We start from the raw sequence: 26,245 nt of genomic DNA on the forward strand, positions 1-26,245 counted from the left end.
GATAGCAGACTTCTCTGTTAATGGAGGTCTCTCAGTCCAAATACAAGTCTATCTAGCATTGCTTCTTCTATATTACTGAATTCACAGCGAGTCGCAGTTTTTCGTAGAAAAGCGACATACTGATTGACTGTCTCACCTCATCTTGCTTCCTGTGGTAAAAATCGTGTTTGTAAACCATCGGTGAGGGTACGGGTGCATAATGTGCTTTGAGCGATTCCTGGAGTGTCGGCCATGACACCATCTGTAAATCAGCTGGTTCTGATATTGCTTCAGCCATATCGAGGACTTTGGGTCCCCAGTAACTCAGGAAAAGCACCTTTTTCCTATTATCCGATAGACCAAATAGATCATTGGCTTCCAGAAAGCAATTGAATCGGAGCATATATTTTAGCTGGATTGAATAGAGCGAGTGGGGCGTACGTGGTCATTTTGGATGCCAATGCAGATGTTCAGTTGCTGCGATAATGGCCGATGTCATGTGGATGCCCAGTTCAGCTCAGCTTTGTTGTCCTTTGTTCTTCTCAGATCCCACCTTCGTCGGCAGTGTTGAGTGGGGGGTCAAATGAAGAGGCAGGACTCTGATTAGTGATTTCAGTCTTTATTCTGAGGCTTGGAAAAACTTCTCAGCTGGTTGACCGACAGTGCCCTCTTTTAAAAGGATCTGTCAGGCAGCCCGGCCACTGACATTGCTTCATTTTCCCACTGCCTGAATGAAAAAAAAGGGGGGGGGAAATGGACCCAGGAAACTAGGGACCAATCAGCCTGACATCAGTTCCTGGGAAGATCCTGGGAAAGATAATCAAGCAATGGATCTGCAAACACCTACAAACAAGCAAAGCTATTACTAGAAGCCAACATGGGTTTGTCAAAAACAGATTATGCCAAACGAATTTACTGCATTCTTTGACAAAATGGCTAAGTTAGTGGATCAGCAAAATGCTGTCCACATAGTTTACTTGGATTTTAGTAAGGAATTTCACAAAGTAAATCATAGCCTACTTCCTGGTAAGACAGAAAAATTAAAGTACACAGTATCATCACCAGATGGATTTGTAACTGGCTGATCAACTACATTCAACATAGTCCTTAATGGACCACAGCTACCTGGAGGAAAGTAAGCAATAGGATACTTCGAGGTTCTGTTTTGGGCCCAGGATTCTTCAATACTGAAGCTGTTGTGATGATTAGGACCTGAGTGCAGTTTTAGTCAGAAAGTCCATAAAGACTTTCCAGCCACTAATAAATGTAAGATAATGGCAGGTACATATTTAAGGATTGTCCTGGCCATACCTGCTATGCCCCAGAAAGGTGACCTGGATTGGCAATGCTTCAGATTGTCACTTCTTCCGGTGTCAGAGCACCTTCTGTCCAAGATGGTTGACACTTTTTTAAAAAATTTGATTTATATGCCGCCCTTCTCTGGAGACTCAGGGCGGCTTACAATGTGTTAAGCAATAGCCTTCATACTTTTGTATATTTATACAAAGTCAGCTTATTGCCCCCACAAACTGGGTCCCCATTTAACCTACCTTAGAAAGGATGGAAGGCTGAGAACTTTGAGCCTGGTGAGATTCGAACTTACAGTAATTGCAGACAGCTGGTGTTAATCACAATGCTTTTAGTCTGCTGAGCTACAGAGGCTCAAGACACTTGTGCTGTGGAGTGCTTGTTCTTAGAAATCAAGCCACTATCTTGCTGAGTTTGAACTGAGGCTTAATAATTTGCTGCTCAGCTTCACGTCCTGCTCGGCTGGCCAGCTTCTCTGCACTCGACCACGATTTGGGATAGCAAAAGCCAGAACCGTTTCTCCATTTATTCTGCCACCCTGTAGCGCCAGGAGCCAAGGACCGCTTGACGGACACTGTGGCTTTTCCTACAAAGATCGAGCTGCACTCACGCACACACGGCGGAGGAGGGGGGCGTTGCCTCCCTGGCCAGCCTCTCCCCCGCTCCCGCCTCCTCCGACTACAAGCCCCAGAGCAGTTTAGGCTTGGCACGCAAGCGGAGGAGGCATCCGAGGAATTTGCTTCCCGCAGAGCGCGTCCCACGGTCCTTGGGCTGAACGTCTTTTCACTTCTCTTGCATGGGGCACGGCAGGACGGAGTCGCCCGTGGTTGAGTGATGGCCCAGCCTTTACTCAGGAAAACTTTATCCCGGCTGAGGAGCAAGGAGCGCCTGCGGAGCAAAAAGGCGGCGCCCGCGCCTCAGAACGAACCAGGTACTCGAGGGAGGCACAGGGTCTGGGCTCCCTTCTCTCGTCCCCCCGCCGCGGGCACACAGACACCTTGCCCGACAGGAGGGGGCTACTGTAGACATCTTCGGCATTTCCTCCTCAGCTGTTCCTGAAATAGGCAAGAGGAAACAAAGGGAAGAGGCTACCGAGCTGTAGCGCAATCCTTCTTTTCGCGGTGGCACTGAGGGAGCTCAACCGACGAGGCCCAAGTTCCAGAGCGAATTAGTGAGGCAGTTCTATAGACGGCCCCCATTTTTCTGCCCGGCCCCGGCCGGCCCCGGCCTTCGGATTGAGATGGAAAACGCCTCTTGTGCCTATCGGCCCGTTGAGTAATGGGGAAGTGGGGTGAACTTGGAACTTATAGTTCTGTAACTTCTGCAGCCCCTGCCTCCTTTCTGAAATAATTCCTAGCACTCGGGTGAAAGCTGTTGTTCGTGGTCGGCGGCGACTTTGATTGCAGGAATAGTAAAAAGAGATCGGGATCGAGACCCTTCTGGTTTTAAGGAGGTGTGTTCAGCCAGCTTGAGGGCCTGCTATTTCGCCAAATAGCCCTGTGTTCCTGAAATAACTAGCCCAAAGGGATGGCAGTTGCATCCTACAGCCAGAGAATGGGTGGTTCATACAGACACAGAACATGTGATTGCCAGAAATAATAACTTGAATGGATCTTATGTGCTGGATGCCATTCTGCGCCATCATGTGATTCCATTGTCACAAAGAGCCAGTGTAGAATAATAGTTCAAGTGTTAGACTTGAACTGAGAAAATCCATGTTCCAATCCCTGGTTGATTGTTGGATTTGCTAGGTAAACTTGAGGCAATCACTCTCTTTCAGCCAGCACTGTCTTGTGTATTGTGTTGTGGATAAAGTAAGAGAAGGGTGTACACCATGGTATGGTGGAAAGGTGAGATAGAAAAGAAGCATTAAACAAAAATGCACATGCTGGCTTCAAGCTGCTGCAAATAAAAAACTATCTGACAAGAGATCCACAAATGGCTGGATGAATTAAGTGTTAATTCTGCATTGGAATGCAGACAATGTCAATTGCCATTTCTTCTAATTAGTCTGGTGACACTATAAGAATGGCCTAAGGAAATCTTTATATAGATTCCCTTCTCCATTAGGTCCTTTACCATGAACATTCACAGACTGAGTGCTGAAAGTCCAGAAAGTTGTGGTAAATATTGAAATAATAAAGCAGCATGTCTTGTATGAGAGAGGTTTACAGTCATATTGAACCAGGTAGCTAGTTTGGGTTTGTTTGGGATTAATAAACAAACATACCACTATGAGCTTCTGGAGAAAGTAGCTTGCTCTAAACCTCATTTCTTCTTCTATAAATAAAAAGTAATAATCATGTAGCTTGTAGAACTGAGAAGGTGAACATGACATGTAAATTAAATGTATTTGGCCAGTTATGATAACTGAAAAAATTCTTTCCTTGAGAGCATCCTACATTTCTGCAGAGAAATTTTGTTTCTGTTATTATCAAAGTTCTTGTTATATATTCAAGCCCACTAAACCCCTTTTTGATTTTAATGTTAATTCTTCCTCCATATGTAAAAGCCTCTTTTTTACTTGTTTTTGTTAATTCTTTTGTAATTTTCTTTTATGGCTATAAATCTCTTTGAGATATCAGATTGAACTGAAGTCAGTTTTTACTACTTGTAAAAACAATGACAAAGCTATCTTAGGATCTAAGTGTGACTGTTTTTTACCCCCAGCTTTTATCTGAGAATTTTCCGCAATACTGATGGAAATGGTAATGAACAATTTCCTCAGTCAATGAAGATTACCGTAAATATTTTTCTTTAAAAATAGTGAAATAATGTAATCAAATATTTTGATTGATGAAACAGGATGTTCTAAAGTTTAATACAGTAATTCTGAAAAAGGAGGTAATTCTACTGTTCGTGCTCTTTCTAATCTCTCCTGATTTCTGACCTGCATGTTCGTTCTTGAGTTATGCCTGAATCAATGGGACTCTTCGTGTGGAGTCAGTTGGGGATCTACAAAGAGGACTGTGTGTCTCGGCCAAGGAGGGGACTATGCAGTAAACAACAGGAAATCCAACTTGGCACTAGGTCTGAGCAGCTGGAAGCTTGGGACAGATATTCTGGCCTTTATTGCAATCCTCAGATGCATGTCTTCAGGTCGAGCCCAGATGTGGTGGGTTTGTCGTCGTCCCCCCAGCCCCTTTCCCTATACTGCTTAAATACTTTCCCATTCTTCTTTTGGCATTATCAGAAATTCTGAAGGATTGTTTCACTCAGAGAAAGTTTCATTTCTAAGATTGTTGAGAGCTCAGATTTAATTTTCAGTGTTCTCTTGTGATGTGAATTGAGAGCGTCTGCTCCATTATCTGACAGCATAATTGAGGTACTATCAGTCAGTAGGAAACTAGACTCTGGAACTGAAATTCAGCCTTTGGTAGAAAAGTTTAGAGTCCTCTTGAATGGATGAGTGCACCTTCATCCTCGTCACTAAATTTGCAGATGGTGATTACATATAGTGAATCAGTGGCATTCTTTCCTGAACTGGCTGAAAGTGTCAGTGGTTATACATCCCTTGATTACATCCTGTCTTGACAGTTGCAACATGCTGTGCATTGAACTGTCCTTGAAAAGTGGAAGCTGCCATGGCTGCTAGACAGCTAAACAGTTCAAAATACAGGAATCATCTATACCGAAATATCTGCACCAGCTGTCAATTGCTTACTCGCCACAGTATAAAGTGCTGGTATTGATTTTTAAAGTCATGAACAGCTTAGGCTCCCTCTTCCTTATGATCCTATATGTTTATTGAATTCTGCAAGAGAGACCTTTTGAAGATGATCCCACTGTCAGAAGCCCATCTTTCAGGCACACAAGAGAAGGCCTTGTTCTATGTTGGTCCCAGACTATGAAGTGCACTCCCTTGGGACATGCATTTGCCCAGCTGTCTCAGTGTCTAGAAAGTAAATGAAGATGCATCTCTTCTGCCAAGTTTGGGATTGATTGATTTTACCATTTGTTTTAGTACTAATTTTAATCTGCATTTTTAGCTTTTTACTTTTCTAGAGTTATACAATTGCAAGGGGCAATTTATTTGAATAGTGCTATCACATCCCTCCTCGGCTAAACATTCCCAGCTCCTTCAGTCTGTCTTCATGGCTTTAGTTTATTATCGTCCGATCATCTTCATTGCTTTTCTTTGAACCTATTCAGTTTCTCTAAATCTTTTAAAATGTGACTAGCATTGTCACAGTATTAAAGATGGAGTCTGACTAATGCAGGACAGAATGGAAGGATTGCTTCCTCTGACTAAATATACCTTTGCCTTTTTTGCAGTCATACAACACCTTGTTAGCTCATATTCAGTTTGCAATATACTACTACTGCAACATCATTTTCACAAGTACTGTTACTAAGCCAGGTGTCTCCCATACTACATGTGTTCATTTTATTTTTGTTTTTTAACTGAACACAGCACTTGAGTCTGTTAAAATGTATTTCTGTTACTTTCATCCCATTTCTCTAGGATTTCAAGATCAGTTTGAATTTTATTTATTCTCAGATATTAGTTATCCCACCTAATTTTGTGTTGTCTCCAAAGAAGAAGAATAGAATAGAATAAAATTTTATTGTCACTTTAAATGTACACTAATCAGCATACATTAAAATGAAATTTCATTGCATTCAGCTCTCAGAAGTTGACCATTGTGCCCACACATATATGACATAGAGAAACATCACAGTCTAGTTTGAATGTATATATATACATGGCAGAATATTATATATATTTAACTATATATTTATAGTTCTACTATAAATACTTCGAAATCTCCTCCCAGAGGGGAGCAACAGAAACAGACCATGAAGTGGGGTCTCTAACAATGCTTCGAGCTTTAAGCACATAGTGCTTATAAGCAATATCCTGAATAATGGGAAGCAAGCTTCCTATAATCATCTCTGTTGTCTATATGGACCTTCTATCTGAGGCACTGTTACCACCAAACCAAACAGTGATACAGATTGATATGCTTTCAATCGTGCCTCGGTAAAGTTGGCTAAGCATTCCTTCTATCTATCCCTTACAAATGCATATGAAGCTCCTTGCAATACTGCTCTTCATATTGCTGAAGAACCATTGATAAGTACTCTTTGGATACAATTTTTATGTCTATGTCTTATTTTAATTGTCATGCCATCCAGCCCACATTTAACTACTGTATCTTGCTAATCAGTATATTTTGGAATGCTCTGACATGGCTGAAATCAATAAATTTTACAATAGCAATATATTGTACATTTTATAATACAAGAAATTTTACAATACAATATATACCGCTTCACAGTGCTTTACAGCTCTCTCTAACTGGTTTACAGAGTCAGCATATTGCCCCCAACAATTTGGGTCCTCATTTTACTAACCTTGGAAGGATGGAAGGCTTGAGTCAATCTTGAGCCGGTGAGACCCAAACTGCCAAACTGCAGAAATAGCCTGCAGTACTGCATTCTAACCACTGCGCCACCATGCACAATGATAACATTTCCAGTTTACTAAGGTAGTTAATGAATCAAAAATAGATAACAAGATTTGTTCATGACAAATCCATGCTAACTATTGGAATTACTGTACTGGAGTTACTGCACTTTTGCAAGCATTGAAAATTGATCTCTTTATTGTGTTCTAAAATGTTTCCAGGTGTCAATGTTAGATTGACCGGTCATTGTGCACTCAATCTTCCCTTTCCTTATTTTCGAACATAGGAACATCATCTCATCTGGCACATGCCCAGTTTGCAGGATTTTTCAGAGAGAATATATATAGGGATTTGTCTAGACTATGAACTGATTCCTTCAATATCCTAGGATGCAATTAATTTAGTATTAGAGATATAATTTGGTATAGAGATATAAACTAATTCAGAATAAAGAGACAGCCACGTTTCTATCAATCTCAAGATTCAATATTGCCGCTACATCTTGCTTTTTTGTTTTGTTTTGATCAGTTTTTGTTGGCTGCCTTGAACATTCTCCAGACTAGAAAGTATTATTTATTTATTTATTACATGTATTTATATGCCGCCATTCTCCCGAAGGACTCAGGGCGGCGAACACAAGTTAAGAAACAAGTACAATAAAATCATAATTTAATCCAAATAATTAATTAGTAGTAAATAATAAAGCCCGGAATCAGTCTCAGCCTATTTGTTTGAAAAGCCAAGTCTTCAAGTCCCGACGGAAGGAGCGGAGATCAGGAGCCGTCCGGAGCTCAGTAGGTAATTCATTCCAGAGGGTGGGAGCACCCACAGAGAACGCCCTACCCCTGGGCACAGCAAGGTGACATTGGCTCACCGTCGGAACCCTGAGGAGAGCGGCCCTATGTGAGCGAACAGGACAGTGAGAGGCAGGCAGGAGAAGGTCATGCAAATATCCTGGACCTAAGGCATGAAGGGCCTTATAGGTGAGGACTTGTACCTTGAAGCGGACCCGGAGAACCACTGGTAATCAGTGCAGCTCACGCAGGAGGGGTGTTATATGGGAGTAACGAGGGGCTCCCATAACAACCCGTGCAGCTGCATTCTGGATCAGCTGGAGTCTCCGGGTGCATCTCAGGGGCAGGCCCATGTAGAGGGAATTGCAGTAATCCAAGCGGGAAGTAACCAGGGCATGAGTGACTGTGCGAAGGTCATCTCGGTCCAGGAAAGGGCGCAACTGGCGCACCAGGCGAACCTGTGCGAAGGCCCCCCTGGTCACAGCCGTTAGATGGTCTTCTAGGGATAGCCGAGCATCCAGGAGGACACCCAAGTTGCGAGCCCACCAGAGATCATTCACCAGAGCGACCAATGCCATTTCCGTGCTGTGACCGTGTCGGAAGCCTGATTGGTACAGGTCAAGGTATTCCGTTTCCTCCGGGAATTGTGGGAGCTGTTGAGCCACTACAGTCTCAACAACCTTCGCGATGAAGCGAAGGTTGGAGACGGGACGATAGTTATTAAGTGAGTCTGGATCCAGGGAAGGCTTCTTGAGGAGAGGTCGAACCACCGCCTCCTTAAGAGAGGCGGGGAAGTTCCCCTCTCTCAATGAAGCGTTGACAATTGCCTGGATCCAGTCTCTAGTCACCTCTCTGGCAGCCGAAACCAACCAGGAGGGACAAGGGTCCAATAAGCAAGTGGAGGAACTAAGTTTGCCCACAATCCTGTCCACTTCCTTGACAGAAACAGGGTCAAACTCAATCCAGATATTATTCTCAAGACCCACCCTAGTCTCCCGATTGGATTCTGCCCAGTCAGAGTCCAATCCGATCCGGATCTGAGTGATTTTATCATGCAGAAACTGTACAAAATCCTCAGCTCTGCCCTGCAAAGGGTCTTCCCTCGCTCCCTGATTGAGGAGGGAGCGGGTCACACGAAACAGGGCTGCTGGGCGGTTTTCTGCAGATGCAATGAGGGTGGCGAAGTAGTGACGTTTCACCGCTTCCATCGCCACTAGATAAGACCTAATATGGGTTCTTAACTGTGTTCGGTCAGATTCAGATCGGGAGGACCTCCAACTCTCCTCTAAGCGTCTTTTCTGACGTTTCATTTCCCAGAGCTCCATGGAAAACCAAGGAGCAATCCGGGATCTGCATCGGATTAGAGGCCGCAAAGGTGCGATTCTGTCCAAGGCGTCGGTAGCCACCCGTTCCCCGGATGCCACCAGAGCCTCAGCTGAATCGCAGGATTGAGAGGTGGGGAATGTCCCAAGCTCCTTCAAGAACCTTTCTGGGTCCATCAGGCGCCTAGGGTGGAACCATTTTATGGGTCCCGTCTCCCAGTGGCAGGGGTTGGCAGATTGAAAGTCTAGTCTAAGGAGGGAATGGTCAGTCCATGACAGGGGAGTGATGGAAAGTTCCCCCTTACCATGACTATTTATCCACTGCCCAGAGAGAAAAACTGATTGCTGAGCACATTGTAAGCCGCCCTGAGTCTTCGGAGAAGGGCGGCATATAAATCAAATTAAAAAAAAAAAAAAAAACCAGGTCGAGTGTGTGTCCTCCCCTATGAGTTGGGCCCTGAATAACCTGAGTCAGGTCCATGGGTGCCATGGAGGCCATGAACTCCCGGACTGTCTCAGATGACTCACCAATTGAAGGCAGATTAAAATCTCCCACAACTAAAAGGCTGGGGAGTTCAAGTGCCACCTCAGACAAGACATCGAGCAGTGCGGGCAGGGCTGTGGCAACATAGCTGGGAGATAGGTATGTGACCAACAAGCCCGACTGAACTCCAGGGTCCCACTTCAATAGAAGAGACTCACACCTGCCTATCTGAGGGACAGTGACCTCCCTAGGACTCAGACTTTCTCTAACAACTACTGCCACCCCCCCTGCCCCTTCCCTGGTGTCGCGGCTGGTGCAGGACACGAAAGCCTGAGAGGCATAAATCAGAGAGAGGGATTCCCCCCTCTTGCCCCAACCAGGTCTCCATGATACAGGCCAGGTCCGCACCCTCCTCATCAATAAGATCTCGTATGAGGAGAGCCTTATTCATCACGGACCTGGCATTCACATATATCAGACGGAACCAGGGTCCTTCGCTCTCATATCCCCAGGAAAGCAGGGTGAGCAGGAGGTATGGGAGCAAGTCACCATCCGAATGCATCTGGTGTGATGCTCCCCACCCCTACTTCGATTTCTTCTGCCCCTTCCCACCATCACAGGTATAGCTTGTCCCACTCTCCTCTGAGCATCTCCTACGACTCCCAATCTCCCCAACCCGCCGGGACTGTCAAAATGGCATAGCTACTGATCCTTAAGAGACCCCCCAGTCTCATTTTTATTATTAAAAACCACCCTCCTCCCGGATCCCCTTAAAATTGGATCTAAAAATCTATTTAAAAAACCCCAGAGTTTCCGTTTTTTAGTGTATCACCTCTTGGGGTTCCAAAACCCGTCATCAAGGGCAGCCCTCGATAGTTGAGAGGGCCAAACCTGCGAGAGGGGGGAGTCTTGCGGTGCAAGGAGCTCCGCAGTTGAATACATTAAAGAATAGTAATGAGCTGAGAGTGATGAAGGATCATTTTCTATTAAAGGGTATTAGAGATGGTAAAAACAGGTAGATTAAATAAGGGAGGAAAAGATGTTAAAGAGAAGACAATATGCTAAAAACATCAGAACATCGGGACATCATCGTCCTATCATGACGATGGGAAGTCTTGTGATTATAATAAGTCTATTCAATGGTGGGGAAAAAAGTCTCAAAGGCCGCCCTTTCAAGGTGACCCAAACCAGAGTCATAAGGTCAAATGAGAGATGGTCCGTCCCACCATAGTCCAAGACTCTCGGTGTCTGTGCCTCCTCCCATTCTCACACCAGCAATAGCCGAGGCTTAGTTCAGAAAAAAGCAAGGTGTAGTCATAGGATGGAATAAATGATTGAATAATCGAATAATCCGGGTAACCCAGGGAAGACAAGATGGTCAAATAAGGCTGCAGATCAATCAAAAGTTGTAAATTTATGCTGAGTGGCCCTATTAGGCCTAAGCCTAATAAGGGGAGGGGGGAACAGTTAAGGGGGAGACCAACTGTCATCCCCCAGCTGACAGTTCTCAGTTCCTTCCCCATAAGCTTGATCTTCAGGCCATTCAGCCCATTAAGCCCCTTCCATGTTTCAGAAAAAAAGGGGGGAGTGTCCAGATCCCTCAAAAACTGAGGGATCCTAACGTTTGTAATGCTGCCCTCTTCTCCACCAACAACGGGGGCGTCTTTGTAGCCAAGCCTCCAGGTACTGCTGCCGTCCTCTAACCTCCTCCCTGACAGTCAGCTGTTCCTCGGGCTCCATCCACGCTCTATCAAGCTGGCAACACCTCGGCTCGCTGGGAGGGGTCAAAAGATGGCTAACTGACCCCCGACACCCCTGAAAATGTCGAACATCGCCTCCCTAAGCTCGGGGTTCACTGCGGAGCCACCATTTTGGTTTGCTGCCCAATGGAATTTCACATAAAATTTAAAAAATGTGATCAAAGGATGCAACACTTCAGATAGTTGCAGGAATGAATCCTAGTCTGCAATAAGCAGTATTTGGGCTCTATTTTCTGTTTAGCAGGAGTCACATATAGGCTTGGTCCTTTTCTGTCCTCATTCTGTTTCCTTATTTGGTAGGATTAATTTACAATTATATATTTCTCTGATAAAACAACTAAGGGGCCATATTGGACAGATTAATAAATCAACTTCTGTTCCAGTAGATCCTTCATTGGAACTACCAGACGATTTACATCTACCTTGTGAGCCTAAGTCAGTGGATAGTGTTCTGTTGGTTGATGGATGCCAGAAAAATGCTGCCATCACTGTATCACGGAAAGAAAATTGGCCCAAGTTCACCTGGAGCTGTCAAGAAGACTCTCATAACAGAAGGCCATGCCAGAGTTTTTCCCCTGTGCCACAGGCCCCTGCAGACATTGGCTTCGTGGCAACTGGACTTAATAAAGATACTGAATTGCTAGCCAACTACCCAGAAACACGTAACCCCAGCCTCAATACCAAATATAGCAACCAAGGTGCTTATCTACAGACCCTGGAAAAAAGTAGCCGCCAATGGGTGCTCTCCACAGGGAAGACTCAAGGGGTAGAAGAGGGAGCTTCCACTTCTGCCATTGAGATGGAAGAATTCCACAAGCATGGCAACTCCCAAGGAGAAATCTGGTACAACCCAATTCCAGAGGACGAGGACCTGCAGCTCCCCTTCCTTGAAAGGAAGTGTGGTAGTAGTTCTGAGAATAGGGACAAGAAGAAGAACCCAATAGAAGTTAAAGTCCCACATGAATGTATAGATATTGACAGCTCACTGAAGGCAGTCAATAATGTGCAGATTTCACCAATCCAACTGAAGCGTGTTAAGCAAGTGGAGATGCTGGGCAATCACCAGTCTGAGACTTACGGTGAGTTGGTTCTAAGCAGAGACTCACATTTTTTTAGGAGCATGAGAACTGCCTTGTGGTTTGGAGAACTGAAGTTTGAGGACGGGAGGGAATGGTTGCATGTCATGGGTTTAGTCAAGAGCAAGATTGTTTTTCTCTTATACTGAAGCATGATCTCCTGGGAGTATCTCTTTTTTTAAAAAAAGGTTGGGAATAGAGAAGACAATTCCAGTCTTTTAAGTAGCTGTTATGCTGAGTTAGCTTAGCTGACTATGCTCTAGAGTGCTTAAAAAAAGATCCATTCTAAATGCACAGCAGTGCACCACTAAACCCTGTGAGATGCTTGTGGATGTCTTGAAATGTCATTTATCTTAAATGTATATTGAATTTAAGACCATCACTAAGGGAAAAGGATTTTCAATGAAACCAGTACATATCATTGATTGGGTTGCTGGTTATAGAAATTTCCACTTGTTTAATCATTCATAATACCACCTACATTTTTGGCTGAAAATGTTGAGTTTAGCAGTATGCATATTCATGTTCTTATTAATAATTAAAGTAGTATTTCAATTTTGGGGATATCTGCAATAAACAAAGGAGGAATGTCGGCTACTCCATTAACCATTTATATTGTATCAGATTGTTTTGCGGCTTTTTTTGGAAGAAGAGGATTGTCTTCTCTAGTTATCCCTTTTTCTGAAAAGCCATGAGAAAGAAAGCCAGTTCTTTCTCTCCCAGCCTGTTACCCTTGCAGCTTTGGTGCAATGCCTGTTACCTGCTGGATAAGTGGCATTTGGCCTGCCTTACACAATTTCTCTCCTCAGGAAAGATACCTGTTGCAACTGTGGATCCTGAAGAAAGTTCAGCCAGTGCCACACTGATGGCCCAGAACACCAATGCCAATAAAAAGAGCCATTCTTTCAGCAAGACCAAGTCCCCAGGCCCAGTACGAAGTCTCTCCATGAAGATGAAGAAACTGCCAGAGCTGAGACGGAAACTAAGTCTGCGCAGCTCCCGTCCTCGTGGGCCAGAAGGGAGCTCCTCTGCTAAGGAGTCAGGGAATGTCATCAGCCGCTACCATCTTGACAGTAGTGTGGTATCTCAGCAACCTGTGACCCAGGACAAGGCTGCCAGCAATGGGGGATATTTGAGTGACAGTGATTCCCCAGAACTTCTGGCTAAGACAGAGGCATGCCTTGGCCTTGAAGAGTCATCATTCTGGCTGTACAGTTTTGCTGAACAGCCTAGCTGTCTACAGCATTTCTCTGGTCTTGTCAGCATTCACCTGCTGGGGATCCAGGGTTTCAAGCCTCCCAAAGCTGAAACCAAAGAGCTCTTCTGCATTCTTCAAGTAGACTCTGTTAACAAGGCTCGCACAGCCCTCCTGCCTTGCCAGGCTGCTGTCCTCACTCTCAACCATTCTTTCCAGCTGGAGCTGGAGGATGCCCAACTTCTCAGAATGGCGGTCTTCTCCTGTGATCCTACTGTGGGCAAGAATCGAGTTTGCTGCCATGGTACCATCATTCTGCCCCAGGTTTTTCAAGGTGAGGAAGATTGTTCAGTCACATGCCAATAGATAGTTTTCTAGGGAGTTACAGATAGAAATAATGTCCTTTGCAGTCCACCTGTTCAGGAACATATAGTTGGAAGTTACCTTCTGCTGGATCAGATCATTTTTTTCACTTGTGCAGTACAGGCTAGATTGAAGGGTCTCAATCCAACATCATTCCCATTAAAGGCTACTTTTAAACTTGTGGTGGGATGGAAGTCAAAGTTGCAATCCCACTCATGCCAGGACTATGCTCTTCTTGTCTCTCTTCTTTCTGCCAGCATAGCACAGGACCTAAGTCCTGCTCAAGATGCTAGTGTTGGATACATCTCAAGAGCTTCTAATACTGGATTGACCCCATGGGATTTTCTGGTCTGGGGAAGGGGATGGGGAGGTGGGGATCCATTGTGATCATCACATTTTTGGTTTTAGGTTGTAAGACCCAGCAGTTAGCCCTACAATTGGAGCCTCAGGGGCTTCTTTACATCAAACTCACTCTGGTGGATCGGTGGGATCCAGCTAATTCGGAACAGGAACCACAAGTCTTTGGAGTGAAGCTGAATCAGCTGGTGAAAAAAGAAGGTGCTGCCATCAAGGTGCCACTCCTAATCCAGAAATGTGTAACCCAGATTGAGAAACGAGGATTGAAGGTGAATGTTCTCCATCCCAAAGCAACCAATTTCCTAAGTTTCATGTAGAGTAGCTCAACCTGATCAACTCCTTTCTCCCAACCCAGATGTCTGTTTTTTGCAGTTTGCCATCCATGTGAGATTTATTTATTTATAGGATTTACATGGCCACTTACCTCATACAAAGATTATAGGCAGCTCACAACATCCCTAAAACATAGTTAAAGACAAAGGTACCTTCCCTCCAAGTGCCAGACCAAACATTCTCACAGTTCAGCCCAATGCCTGGGGGAAGAGCCAGATTGTCACAGCCTTTCAGAATGCTAAAAGGGTAGAGATTCCTCTGATCTCCAATGGGAGGATGTTCCTCACCAAGAAGACACTCCTCCAAGTCCCATCTAATGGCAACATTTAAGGGAAGGGAACTTGAGTGTCTCCACCCCATCTAATCTAGTAGGACAGGCAGATACCCTCAGGGAGAAGCATTTCTTTAAGTAACCTATTGTAGTCTTGTGCCAATAGGGCTGTAAAGATGATAATCAGCACCTTGAATTAGAGCTGGAAAGCAACTGCATGCCAGTACAAGTTACACAGCAGTGGTATTACTTGAATGAACCACGGGGTATCCAAAATTGCAAGTGCTGCTGCATTCTGGATGGTTACAGCTTCTGGATGAACTTCAAGGCCAGTTCCATGCAAAGGCATTATAATAATTTAAATGGGAGGTGACTAAGCCATGGGTGACTTCTTCCCTATACTATTGCTTGCAGCTTATCCAGGTGATCAGCTCTGTTCTCTTTGTAGGCGGTAGGCCTGTATCGCTTGTGTGGCTCAGCAGCAGTGAAGAAGGAATTACATGATGCCTTTGAGAGAGATAGTGCTGCTGTTGTTCTTTCTGAAGATCTTTATCCAGACATCAATGTGATTACAGGTTGGTGCCTACAACTGGACTCTTGTTAGACTTTCTGACTGACGAAGTTCCCAGTGGATTCTGGAAAGACTTCTGGAATTAATAACATGTAGGCAAGTCACATTGCCAGTACCAACGTAGAGTGTGGAAAAAACCAATTTAGAAACACCCTGGAACTCATTGACTGCTGGGCCAATTAAAACAAGTTTACTGATCTTATTGAAACATTTGCTCACCACCACCACTATTATTATGAGATCAAGGCTCTCTAGCTATGATCCTTCTTCCCTGTGTGAAGTCCAACAGAGATAGAGGTTCTTGAGGTTCTCCTTGTACACCCAACCTTTTGAACCCGCTCTGCATTTCTCCGTTGCTATGCAGTTCTTTCCCTCCTCTTTACAGTTCAGATCACAGTTAAAAAGCTCAAGGAATTCTCTGACTCTTATGTGAAAGGTGCTGACTCTTCTGCAGATAGCTTGAAGGTGCTGGAGAAGAACCCATGTAGGCTGCTGGAAACTAGGTTTTTCTCTGCAATCTTTTCCTGAATTCAGGCCTTCCCCAAGTTTACACAGACTTATCAGTCAGGCAATGTACATCTTGGTCCACCTCTTGGAAACAGAGCATTCAAAAGCTCAACACAGGATTTCTGAAACCATGAGAGAACTTAGTTTCCCTTTGCTTGGACTAACCTTTAGTGGAAATGAAGTCTGACAGGATTTCAACATTGCATTTCTGAAAGGTCAGGAGATAAAGAGTAGGTATGAAATTCATTCAATGCTAAACAGATTGGCACATTCAGAACCACTAAGAATGAGCTCCTTAGTTTTAATTGGGTGCGTTACACAACTTCATTTATCATTTTCAAAGGGTATGGCACCACATTATTTGAGAACTGCTGGTTTAAGGAATTGCAGATCAGTGCTCAATCTCAAATGCTACTCTATAAAGCAAAAACAGAGTCGTAAGGAGACAAAACTTCAAGTATTTGTATTCAATAGTTCTGTGCAAAAAAGTTTATATAGATGAAAGAGACAATCTTTTGGGGATTATATTACTAATACAACTAAAGATATGGAGACTAAATATGAATAATGTAATCTTTAATTAAGGTTTAATTGGGAAAACCTCAAGGCATTTTGATGCTATTTCCCACCCTTTTGAATACCGTGGATCCAAATGCATATTTTATAAAGTAGATTTGGGCCACTGGAGATTTTCCCATGATGGGGAAAAAAGGCAGATCTCCAATAAGAAGAAGAATGTGCCCAATCCTGTATTGAAGAGAACTCTGCCAATGACCAAGAGGTCTAGAGCCAGGGTAGCTCAAATTTCCTGTGACTACCAGCCCCCATGTTTCCTCTGTGTGTTGGTCCACTTCCTTTCATGATAAAAGGCAGGTCAGAGTTAGCATTTGATGGCTGGCAGTGAGTCCTACAGCTGAGGACTTAGCCAATTGCCATTATTTCAGCAGTGAAACTGGAAATGGAGCTGACAGCTCCTCTTATACTGCCAGGTTGACTGTCAAGGTTGCCAGGTTGACTGACTGGGGCTCAATGGATGTGCCCCAGCTCTATTGTTCCTTTCTATATATTGTTTGACAAATGATGTGAAAGTATGGTTTTGAGCAGCAAAAGATTCAACTGTGTTGAATCACTTTGCATTACATCAAAATGAATAGAACAAGACAGAACAATAGAGTTGGAAGTGACCTTGGAGGTCTTCTAGTCCAACCCCCTGCTCAGCAGGAGACACTATTCCATTTCAGACAAATGGTTGTCCTGTCTATTTTTAAAAACTTCCAGTGTTGGAGCATTCACAACTTCTGTAGGCAAGTTGTTCCACTGATTAATTGTCCTAACTGTCAGGAAATTTCTTCTTAGTTCTAGGTTGCTTCTCTCCTTGATTAGTTCCCATTCACTGCCCTCAGGTGGTTTGGAAAATAGCTTGATTCCTTCTTTGTGGTAATCCCTGAGATATTGGAACACTGCTATCATGTCACCCCTAGTCCTTCTTTTCATTAAACTAGACATACCCAATTCCAATCTGTCTGCTTCCTCCCTCTGCTATCATTTTGCTCCCTTATCCAACCAGTGAGGAAAAAACCCACTCACATATAAGTTTGTGAATCAGGATTTTCATGTCAGGAAACTTTAATATGGCACAGATCTTGAAGTACCACTATGATACCAGCCTTCTCTAATAAAGGTGACAGTTGAACCTAGAACAAAGATAATGTTGAATTTTGTTTTCTGTTTTCCTCCTTTCCAGGGATCTTGAAGGACTATTTGCGTGAGTTACCCACTCCTCTTATCACTGACCCCCTGTATCAGGTGGTACTGGAAGCTATGTCCAATAGGACAGTGGGACTGGAAGTGAAGGAGACAACAACAGCTCTTCTGAATTGCCTACCAGAGGCTGAGAAGGTGAGGAAGTCTCAGGTTGAGAAAGAGAATAGGTCTATCAATCTCAGACTTAATCGGCCTTTAAAAATCTTTAAAATCTTTAAAATCTTTTAAAATCTTTAAAAATCTAACCTCTCACGTTTACAAAGATTTAGTCTTTGTAAACAGCAACAGATCATGCCCCACATTTCCCAATCGTACCACAACTAATCACAACGATTTACTACATGTCGATTTCACAGAAGATGCCATTGAAAAGGCATTATGCAACCTAAAACTATCTCTATCTATTGGCCCTGATGGATTATGTGCCTACTTCTTAAAAAAACTCTCAACCACTATAGCAGAACCTCTTAGCATAATCTATGAAATATCTTTCAGAACCAGCTCATTGCCTAGCTTATGGTCACTAGCCATGGTCATCCCTATCTTCAAAAAGGGTGATCCCAGTCTAGTTGAAAATGACAGACCAATCTCATTATGTTGCGTCACATGGAAAGTCATGGAATCAATCATAAACCAATCCATTACCCTCTAGTTATAGACAAACAACCTACTCTCTAACAAGCAGTTTGGCTTCAGAAAAAAATTGTCCTACAATCTGCAACTCTTACAAAACAAAACAAAAACATATGGACTTCACAACTCGACCAGGGTAAAGCAATAGACACAATTTATATACACTTCTGCAAAGTCTTTGATTCAGTAGTACACGACAAACTACTTCTAAAAGTAAAATCTTATGGCATTCCCAGATTCCTGCATAAGTGGATAGCTGCATTCCTATCAACAGTCCTAAACTGGCAACCCCCTCGCACCTGCAGACAACTGCAAAGCTTCCTGGGGTTCGCGAACTTCTACAGACAATTCATTCCCTCTTTTGCAAGAATTGCTAAACCTCTGACAGACCACCTAAAAACAGGGAGTCCAGCAACAAAGCCCCGCCTAGGACAACCTGTAAGTGGGACCTGACCTGCCAACAAGCATTCGAAACACTAAAAGAAATGTTTGCAAAAGAACCAGTCTTAAAGCATCCTGACCCCAAACAACCCTTTGTCATCCAAGCAGATGCCAGCGATGTGGCAGTGGGGGCCATGCTACTCCAAAAGAACAGCCAAGGGAATCTACAACCTTGTGCCTACACATCCCGCAAACTCACCGGCACAGAAAGACGATGAGCGGCATCCATAGGGTCATCCCAAGGCCTCAGCTCAGCGTTTCACCCGAGCACCAATGTGGGGGCAGAGAGACTGAATGCCATGGTGGAGGAGTACCTGAGGTGCTACGTGAACTATCAGCAGTCCAATTGGGCGGACCTCCTGTCTTTCGCTGAGGTTGCGTATAATAATGCTGTTCACAGTAGCACGGGGCTAACCCCGTTTAAGATAGTGAGCGGCATGGACTTTGTCCCAATGCCTGAGTACCCAAGGGAGCCTCCCTCCTCAGTCAACTTGACCGATTGGATGGCGACACTGAAAGCAACCTGGGAGATTGTCAAGGAAGCGCTAGCTAAGGCAGCACAAACCTATAAGAAACAGGCAGACAAACACCGAGCTCCCCAAAGGCCTTTTCAATTGGGGGAGAAAGTTTACCTCTCCACAAAATATTTGAGGTTAAAACTTCCTAGCAAGAAATTGGGACCAAAATTTATAGGACCATTCTCCATAGTAAAGATAATCAACCCAGTCACAGTGCAATTGAAGTTGCCCCGATTGCTAGGGAAGATACACCCGGTATTCCATAGTAGCCTCTTAAAACCCGTGGTTGGATCAACCCTGAGGCCATTACCCCGTGAGCCCCCAGGCCCTGTGGTCATAGGGGGCCAGACCCATTATGAGGTGCAGCAAATCCTCAATTCGAGGTGGCACAGGAGGCAACTCCAATATTTAATCAAGTGGAAGGGTTACCCCTTATCAGAGGCATCTTGGGTAAAGAGTCAAAACATCCAGGATGATCGCCTTATAGCCAAATTTCATGCAGAAAATCCAAACAAGCCTGGTGGGGGGTCACATCCCTAAACTCTACATCTGTACTCAAATTGTTTTGCTTTGTGCAGGTTGCCCTCGGGAAGTGAGGGGAGCCGAATGTCAACTTGCAAAGCTTTCAAGTTGCCATGAGCAGGAGGGAGGGAGAACTGAAGTGAATTCCATGCATTTTTCTGATCGCAATCAGAAGGAGGGTGTTAGGTTTCACAGCCAGCCAAAGTGGTTAATTGGAGAATGTGATTTATGACATGGCCAGGGGGGAGGGGAGAGACAGGGTCATAGGGGAACGTAAATCTACGTGGGGTCAGTCCTGACTGCATCCGAGTATTGCCGGAATGGTGCTCCTAATAAATCACTATATTTCCTTTGAAGTTTGGATCATGGCTCATGAATTAATTAGGGCATCTTTCGGAAACTTGACAGCAAGTAGTCAAAATAGGGAACGCCCTATCAAACCCTGCAACAGTTAGCAGCGGCGTCCCCCAAGGAAGCATTTTAGGACCCACACTCTTTATACTTTACATAATTGACTTTTGCGATCATATTATAAGCAACTGTGTTCTCTTCACTGATGATGTAAAACTATTCAACATCACCCTACAGAAAGACCTTGACTATCTATCAGAATGGTCAAACAATTGGCAACTCCAAATCTCAACCAACCAACAAAACAAACAAACAACAAACAAAACCAAAAAAAGTCTCATACATTGGCAAAAAAAATCAAAACATAAAATACAAGCTGGGCGGATATGACCTTGTAGATGACCCTCACTCTGTAAAGGACCTTGGAGTACTCATTTTTAATAATCTAAGTGCCAGAGCCCACTGTAACAGCATTGCCAAAAAAGCATTAAAAGTTGTTAAGCTAATCTTGGGTAGCTTCTTCTCTGGTAATATTGTACTACTAACTAGAGCATACAAAACATTTGCTAGACCAATTCTCGAATACAGCTCATCTGTCTAAAACCCGCAGTGCATTAATACAATTGACATTAATACAGACATTAATACAATTGAGAGAGTCCAGAGATATTTCGCGAGAAGAGTCCTCCATTCCTCTACCCACAATACCACCGCAATACCTTATACCACCAGACCTGAAATTTTGGGCTTAGACAACTTAGAACTTCGCCGTCTTCAGTCCGACCTAAGTGTAGTACATAAAATTATCTGCCACAATGTCCTACCTGTCAATGAATACTTCAGCTTCAACCACAACAATACACGAGCACATAATAGATGCAAATTTATGGCAAACTGCGCCAAACTGAATTGCAGAAAATATGACTTCCATAACAGAGTTGTTAATGCCTGGAATGCACTACCTGACTCTGTGGTTTCTTCCAAAACTTTACCCTTAGACTTTACCCAAAGTCTTTACCCAAAACTTTACCCTTAGACTGTCTGCTGTCGACCTCACCCCATTCCTAAGAGGTCTTTAAGGGGCACGCATAAGTGCACCAGCGTGCCTACCGTCCCTGTCCTAATATTCCCTTTTATTCATATCCATTTCATGTATTCATAATTATGTTTATACTTATATCTGTTATCTAATACATGCTTGATGAAAATAAATAAATAAAAAATAAAACAATGTATCATTAGAGGACTTCCCTATGGATGGACATCCTGAATACTTTTCTGTTTTCTTGCTGATGTGAAAGCCTGCACACCTCTTCCTAGCAGTTCATTATTGTACTTGATTAAGCTCTTTCCTTCTTTGTTATTGACAAAATGGGCTGAAATAACTTCTTATTTCCATTTTTAGGCCACTTTGACAATGCTACTTGATCACCTTAGTTTGGTTGCTGCTTTCCATACCTTCAATCGCATGAATGCCCAGAACCTTGCTGTGTGCTTTGGGCCTGTGCTTCTGAGCCAATGGGCAGGTGGGACCATAGTCTCCAGATCTGGCCAACAGCATTGCACCACTGCCAGCACCAGAGATTTTAAACATCATCTTGAAGTATTACACTACCTGTTACAGACCTGGCCAGGTGAATGTGCAAGAGGTTCAAAGGCATCTCTTCCATTCTTGGGGACAAATTTCCTTTAGCTTTAGGTGCTGGGTTCTTGCCAATCACTTAATGAGTTCTAATACTTTTTGTTGAATTATAATGTGATATGAAGAATTCTTCTTAGCATTTTGAACTTTATGGTACTTTGTCTCCTTATTTGATCAGTCGAGTTAGTTGGTTGATAAATCTTAAGGATATTTCTAGAGAACAAATAAGAAGCATATGTAAGCTGGACAGTTAGTTTGACCAAACAACATATTAAACAAAGCTATTTCTAAATATTGGGTATAGTTTTAGACTTTGAGTCAAATTGTGGTTAATTTAAGGTGATATAACTGCAGTTATTGCTGTAAGATTCTCTGTATCATCTGAACCTGGAAGGGAGGGCTATTTAAATAACCTTCCCCTCTGGCCTTTGGTCATAAAGATGAGAAGCTGGAGCAATTGTAAAATAGGGATGTTATGGTCAGAGCATATATTTCCCCATTTTGTTTTCACTCCATAAGAACAGAATAATGTGTAAAATAACAATGCAAAAGAAATAAGGACATTCTCATCCCTATGAGATGAGAATCAGTGGTGGCACTGATCTTGTTGGGGCTGCCATTTAAAAATTATAATTAAAAAACAAAGTACTAATCCACTTCCCCAAAAAGCTCAAACCAGAAAATGATCACTGGTTGAATCAGTCCCTATAAAAGGGATTAAAATAGTAGCCAAAGTAATAGTCCTCCAACAAATTGGTGCTCTCAGTTTACTGGGAGTTACCTTTGGTGATATGGGTGACTATATAGTGCAAATAAGTAAATAAATAAATACTTTGAACAAACATATGATGAGAAGCAAAGGCTTCATATGCATTTTTCTGAATGTTGGATACTTTGGTCCAGAGGTGAAATCTAACAGGTTTTGACAGGTTCTAGAGAACTGGTAGCAGAAATTTTGAGCAGTTCGGAGAACCGGTAGCGGAAATTTTCAGTAGTTCAGAGAACCGGCAAATACCACCTCTGGCTGGCCCCAGAGTGGGGTGGGAATGGAGATTTTGCAGTATCCTTCCCCTGCCACGCCCACCAAGCCACGCCCACACCCACCAAAGGCTTCATATGCATATGCAACCGGTAATAAAAAAAATCGGATTTCATCACTGCTTTGGTCTTAATACCGGTATGTTTAATAAATACATATGGAACAGGATGTGATGTTGAGGTTGTCCCATACCTCAACCATGGAATCATATTTCCTAGGCAGAACAAGATTCCACTAAGCCACATGTAACACCAATGAATCCAGAAGAATGCATATGAAGCCTTCGCTTCAAATAATAGATGTATTCATATTCAAATTGATTGACTCACAATATCTCAGGTGATTTGTGTATCAGTATTTGTGAGGTAAGACTTTTTAAAAATGATGCTATGTTCTGAACTCAGCAGGCAGATTTGAAGTTTTGGATTTCTTAATCTAGAAATTAGCTGTGTGTTCTTGTGCACTTTGGGTGACTGTCAGCTTCCATTCCCTCTTGCCCTGCTTACCTCATTTTGCCTTCCTTCTTAGTGCCACATAGGAAGATGGAAGATGGGGAACGTACCTTTCCAAGCAAGCAGGCCTGTCATCAGTGCAACCCTCCCCTGGATCTGCAACTGTCATACACTACTGTCACTACTCGAAGTCACCCAAGAGGATTGGAAAGTCCTCCAAGAAATCGTTATGCTGGAGACTGGAGTGTGTGTGGACAGCAGTTCCTGGGACCCTCCAAGCCAGGCAGTGAGGCTGACTACGATGAGGTGGCAGGGAGTGAGAGTGACAGGGAAGAGGAGAATGAGGAGGGGGTTTTGAGGAAAGGACTGGCACTCCATAGCCAAGCAGTCTACATGGGTGATTTTGCCCTGGTGGAGGATCCAGAGACTCCCTTTAGCCCGAGGCTTAATTTGAAAGACTTTGATGCTCTCATCGTGGACCTTGAGCGAGAACTCTCCAAGCAAATCAATATCTGCCTATGAAGAATTCTCTCAGGACTTTACAGTAGAGCATTGCAAGCCGAAGTTGCCTCACCAAGTTCTTTTTTATGACTTGCAACCTATGCCAGTATTATTTCTGGTCACAGATTTTAACTTGTGGGCTTTTGCTAATATTGAAGAGCCAACATGAGTTCTCAATGATTGATTGAAAGGTCACCGTTGCTGGGATTCTCCTCAATTTATATGTGAACAGGGAACAGAAGAGAGGCAGGAGCTCTCATATATTTCAGTGAAATCTTCCTCAACTTGGAATCTTCCAGATGTGTTGGAACTCAGTTCCTATATTTCCCAGCCATCATGGCCAACACACCTGTAAGGCACATGCTGGGAAAGGCAGCTTTAAATGCTTCCAAGGAAGAGAGGATTTATCCATGGTTTTCTTTTCTTGAAAAGGTAAAATTGAAAATGTAATGTTTTTGTGCATGTTTTCCTAATCATTCAGAGCACTTTACTCATTCTTGAAGGTAGATCAATGTTATTCTGAATCTGTATCTAGAGTCCAGACTGAAACACAATAGCTTGCCAAAGACTGAGCTGTGTGATTGGGGCTCCTTTTTGCTCCTTATTTAATCATTGTGCTCTGGGTTGGCTATACTAGGTTAAGAATTTCTTGGAATCACTGAAGAAGCATCTTTAGTGGATAATCTGATTGGTACTGGGCAGCTAGGAGCCATATCTTAAATTCCACACAATTTTCCCCATTTCAACTTTGCTTCAAGGTATTGTGGGAAATTAAAAGGGCAGTTTCAAATTAAGGGAAACACTTTGTTTTCAAAGCAGTGGAAAGATTTATAATAGCAAAGATACTACATTTTGTAATTTTTAGCTTCTTTGGCGATAGTAGCTTATCACAAAATCATATAATCATAACCATAACTATGGTATTGAGTCCAATGTACTGCTGTAGTGCAGGAATTCAGGTTTTAAAACATCCCTGTTGTAACCTATATTTGAACATATCCAGTGAGAAGGATTCCATCATCACACCGGGGAATTGATCCCATTGCAGAACATTCTATTGGACTCTGTCTTCCTGTAACTTAAATTAATTATTGCATAATGAATTATTCCTGTTCTCTGGGTTAATAGACTTCTGTTTCTTCTGTGTGATAACCTTTCAGATATTCAAGGAATGGTGTTATAACCCCCGCCCCCCACATGTTCTCACAATTAAATATTAATAAATTCTTCAATTTCTCTTGGTCTTGTTCCTTGAAAATTCTTGTTACCCTTTTTTTGAACCTGTCTCAATCTTTCTTAAGTAATAATGGCCAGAACTGGTCAATACTTGTGGCTGGATCAGCCAGGTATTTCATCTATTACATATATGTGTAATTTTCTGTTTTCAACTTAAGAAATTTTAGAATCGTCTCTATTAAATTGAATTCTGTTACTTTCAGCTCATGTCTTTATCATGATTATTACTGAATGTTATTTTTTTTCAAGGCAATTGACTATTTTAACTAATGTTATATCATTTACAAATTAGAGAAGTATTTATCCCACCTCTTCATCGAAATCAGGAGTGTCAAACTCACATCGTCACGGCATCATCACATGACATATTGCGACTTTTTCTCCTTTGCTAAACTGGGTGTGGGCGTGGCCAGCATGTGATGCATCTGGCCTGCGGCCCACGAATTTGACAGCCCTGATCTAAATCATTAATAAGGTAAATGAAGAGTACAGTGCCGAAGTACAGCATAAGATCTCTGTCCCCATGTGATAACTTTGACTCATCAAACTAGATTGATTGTTGAACAACCATAATGAGTATTTTGGGGATATTATTTTAAGCTGATTGTCTATTGTCATGCTATCCATATTACTAATTATAATATTTGGGGGAATTTTGGCAAAGTCTGAACAATTGTACCTATAGCATTTTTATAATTTACTAAAGAAGTTAACCAATCAAAAATAGATGGTTAGGTTTGTTTTTGATAGATCCAGGCTGACATCTTGTAATTATGGAATTGTTATCAGCTACCTACAGATCAACCTCTTCAAGAACCACTCTCAAATCTTTCCAGACATCAATGTCAGACTGATTTGTAAGTGGTTCCTCAGATCCTTCATTCCCCCCCTTTTGAAGATAAGGATTCTTCTCCTCTTCCAGTCATCTGGCACTTTATCAGTTCTTAAAGACTTCTCAGAAATAATGCCTAAAAGTTCAATTAGTTTTTTAGCAAATTCTTTCAGTACTCTCGGGTTAGCGTATTCATCTGAACCTGGCAATTTAAACTCATTCAGAGTAAATTTCTCTAGATTTGCTATGATCAGTCTGCTGTGACCAAGGCCCAAGTAGTGATTACCAAACACAATTCAGTCCTCAATGAACTTATTTTATTAAAACAGCTGAGAATTAATTCATTATCAGCTTAGTCCAAAACAAAATTTTTAATAACCAGTCCGTCAAATAAAATATTAAACTATTAAAACATTGAGCAACTTGCTGACCAGATTATTTTACTTTGAGTGCATCTGTATCTAAAGATACCCATTGAGCACATTCCTCAGATTTACTAACACTATCTCTGAAAATTGGGATATTTTTAAAAAAATCTTCTTTTGTTACTCTTCCCTCCTTTGTTCTACTTGTATTCCTAAAT

General features: G+C 42.8%; 1 protein-coding gene across 7 annotated transcripts; it reads left to right on the forward strand.

The window, feature by feature from the left end:
• The first annotated feature begins 1,936 nt into the window (after positions 1-1,936).
• On the forward strand, positions 1,937-25,032 carry SYDE1 (synapse defective Rho GTPase activating protein 1). 7 transcript variants are annotated; one of them, XM_087888503.1, is made up of 9 exons: positions 1,982-2,218; positions 8,810-8,947; positions 11,445-12,137; positions 12,944-13,663; positions 14,101-14,318; positions 15,102-15,228; positions 17,476-17,630; positions 21,366-21,594; positions 23,170-24,830. In XM_087888503.1, exons 3-9 carry the CDS (start codon positions 11,858-11,860, stop codon positions 23,613-23,615), a joined length of 2,175 nt encoding a protein of 724 aa, XP_087744629.1. In that variant the 5' UTR covers positions 1,982-2,218; positions 8,810-8,947; positions 11,445-11,857; the 3' UTR covers positions 23,616-24,830. The 7 variants fall into 7 exon arrangements, with proteins under 7 accessions (XP_034293711.1, XP_034293710.1, XP_087744628.1 ...); XM_087888504.1 differs by having other exon boundaries at positions 1,987-2,218; positions 11,442-12,137; XM_034437820.3 differs by lacking the exon at positions 8,810-8,947 and having other exon boundaries at positions 1,937-2,218; positions 23,170-25,032.
• The last annotated feature ends 1,213 nt before the right edge of the window (positions 25,033-26,245 follow it).

This window comes from Pantherophis guttatus, chromosome 2 (assembly GCF_059756535.1).
Source record: "Pantherophis guttatus breed Tessera chromosome 2, ASM5975653v1, whole genome shotgun sequence".
Classification (NCBI taxonomy): Eukaryota; Metazoa; Chordata; class Lepidosauria; order Squamata; family Colubridae; genus Pantherophis; species Pantherophis guttatus.